The sequence below is a fragment of the Haplochromis burtoni genome, unplaced genomic scaffold (assembly GCF_018398535.1).
Source record: "Haplochromis burtoni strain Fernald_Lab_line unplaced genomic scaffold, NCSU_Asbu1 Contig_9, whole genome shotgun sequence".
Taxonomy (NCBI): domain Eukaryota; kingdom Metazoa; phylum Chordata; class Actinopteri; order Cichliformes; family Cichlidae; genus Haplochromis; species Haplochromis burtoni.
Window position 1 is genome coordinate 1,824,702 of NW_024582370.1, and position 2,243 is coordinate 1,826,944.

Here is a 2,243-nt window from a genome sequence, read left to right on the forward strand (position 1 = left end):
AAAGTTTAAAACTTTGGAGACAATTTAATACTGGCTCAATGCCCGAATTTTGAGGTATGAAATGGTGCTGTTACTTCTGTCAATAAATAACCAGAGCTTGTATGAAAGAGAGAGCGGCGGCGGAGGGGGGGGGCTGTTTATTCTAATGATAACTGCCCATCTCACGTTGTCACATTAATGGAACTGTGTTAAATGCCACGAGCACCGTACCCCCTCCTAGGCCAGGCTATGAAATCCCCATGCAGACCATATGACTGATATCAAACACAAAGCTACATTAAAGTTATTAAAGTTATTAATTATTATTATTATTGCATCTGTGCGATCCTTTTAGTAACACCGTCAACAACCCGCCTGCGTGTGCGCGTGAGCATTGTACTGACACATATGCACGTGTCTGAGTTAAAGTTGGGGGTGGGGGGTGAGGTGGGGTGGGGGTGGGCGTAAATTAGCATTCTACCTTTTAATTCCCCGTCCGAGATATCTGTGCAGCTGTCACTCTTGGCCTTCTCTTCCTTCCTGCTCTGACTCTCCTCTGTTTTGGAAAGCTCTCTCGCTGTCTCCTTCGCTTTGCTGCGACTTATTGTCGATTCTGCTGATGGTTCAACAGATGTCGCCAAGTGGGTCAGAGAGAAACTGGAGGGGAACTGCCGACCATCCTGTGGCGGCCTCTCTCCGCCGTACACCTTGAAACATCCGCTGGAAGAGGAGGCAGTTTGCTGAGGCCGGCAGCTATTGTCCCCAAGCCGGATGTAAGTGGCTGACTCTGTTGTCTGTTTCCCCTTATTGCTGTCATCCTGGTAGAGGCAACAAAACGCCTCCTCTTTGACGCTACCCATTGGAAACGAGCAGGGTTGTAAACACTGGGCAACAGGTTGCTCGTCCCTGGAGGTTTTGGAGCCTGGGGTCCATGTGGCCAGTTGTGTTGACAGGTAGGCCTCATCCTGGAAGCCGCTGAGCGACACACCGCCCGGAGTAAGAATCTCGTCTCCTTTCGAGAGTGAAGACAGTCCAACCTTCCCACTGTTTCTCATCACTGAATATCCGTACTCTGCAGCTGAGTGGATGTACATTCCGGGGTTGCTGGAATAACTGTCACCCCTGAAGGAAGATGATCCTCCCATTAAGGAATCCATGAGGAAGTTACCGGGAGCTATGTTATTCGGACATGACATTTTTGCATTTGGTAACACAATAATCGTTTGGTGTGTTCCACTGGTCTAAACTACCGGATTCTCCGGGAGAAAAATGACAGTAGGATGCTGACATCTTTTGGAGGGGGGTGCAAAAATATCAGTAACATAATTATGGATGCTCGGAGACATGTCATGTGAGTTTCAGACCAATGGCTGCGTGGAAGTGGCCTTGATGCTCCAGACTGACGTGACGTCAGCGCGGTCAAGTTGGGAAGAGTAAGGGTTTTTTGGTAGAGCAAGAGCGCCACCTAGTGACCATCTGGGGGTCAGACCAGCAGGCCCATACCAGGAAGAACAAAGGACGGCAGCTCTTGCTGCAGTGATTTTAAAGGCTCTTACTACGTGGCTTTTGGATGTTTTATTTCTAGTTCAGCACAAACTTTTAGATGCTTCAAAGCAAATTAACTCAGCCATGCCTCGAGTTTCTGTTCGCCTCGGAGCTTATGCTGTGGAGACGAAGCCGCCTGGATTTGATCCAAATGGTACAATTTGTGTATTTTCTTTTTGTTTTCTTCTTTTTAAAACTCCAACCGCTTTGTTGTTGTCACAGGTTTAGCGAGAAAAGCTGTAAGCGGGAAAGAAGATGTGTTGTTTTCTTAAACAAAGCCTCAGCAGGAATGAGGACATTTTTTATGGTGGGAAATTTAAAGAAATAGTACAGATGAATGTGTGGAGCAGCCCAAAAAGTAATTGGCCAGTAATCTTTTTCTTTTTTCTTTTTTTCCTTTTGATCTGCTTAATATAAAACTGTCATCTTTTGGGAAAAGGCTTTTTGACTGATTTTGTAGCATTACCACCATAATTTGTATTCTCTGATTATTAATTTGGATTTGTTTTGTATTACCATTGTGCTCCAGCTGAAATGCACCAGAATTCATTAGACTAATCATAATAATAGTGCCACATCTTTTTAAAGCAATTGGTCAACTTCAAGTAGACTGAAATAACCAACGAAGCAGCACTTGGTTGTTTAACGGGGTGTCGCCTTATAATGTGTTCAACTGTACGGGGAAATTGCAAATGGATGGCCTACAAGGATATTTCTGT

General features: G+C 45.3%; 1 protein-coding gene across 6 annotated transcripts in view; it reads right to left on the reverse strand.

Annotated features, from left to right (window-relative positions):
• hoxc10a (homeobox C10a) overlaps window positions 1–1,705 on the reverse strand; it is a 55,233-nt gene extending 53,528 nt beyond the window's left edge. For all 6 annotated transcript variants that reach the window (XM_014339062.2, XM_005914725.3, XM_014339070.2 and 3 more), the window contains exon 1: window positions 461–1,705. In XM_014339062.2, coding sequence (XP_014194548.1) covers window positions 461–1,175 — 715 coding nt within the window. In that variant the 5' untranslated portion in view covers window positions 1,176–1,705. The remainder of the gene's footprint in view (window positions 1–460) is intronic.
• Between the last annotated feature and the right edge of the window lie 538 nt (window positions 1,706–2,243).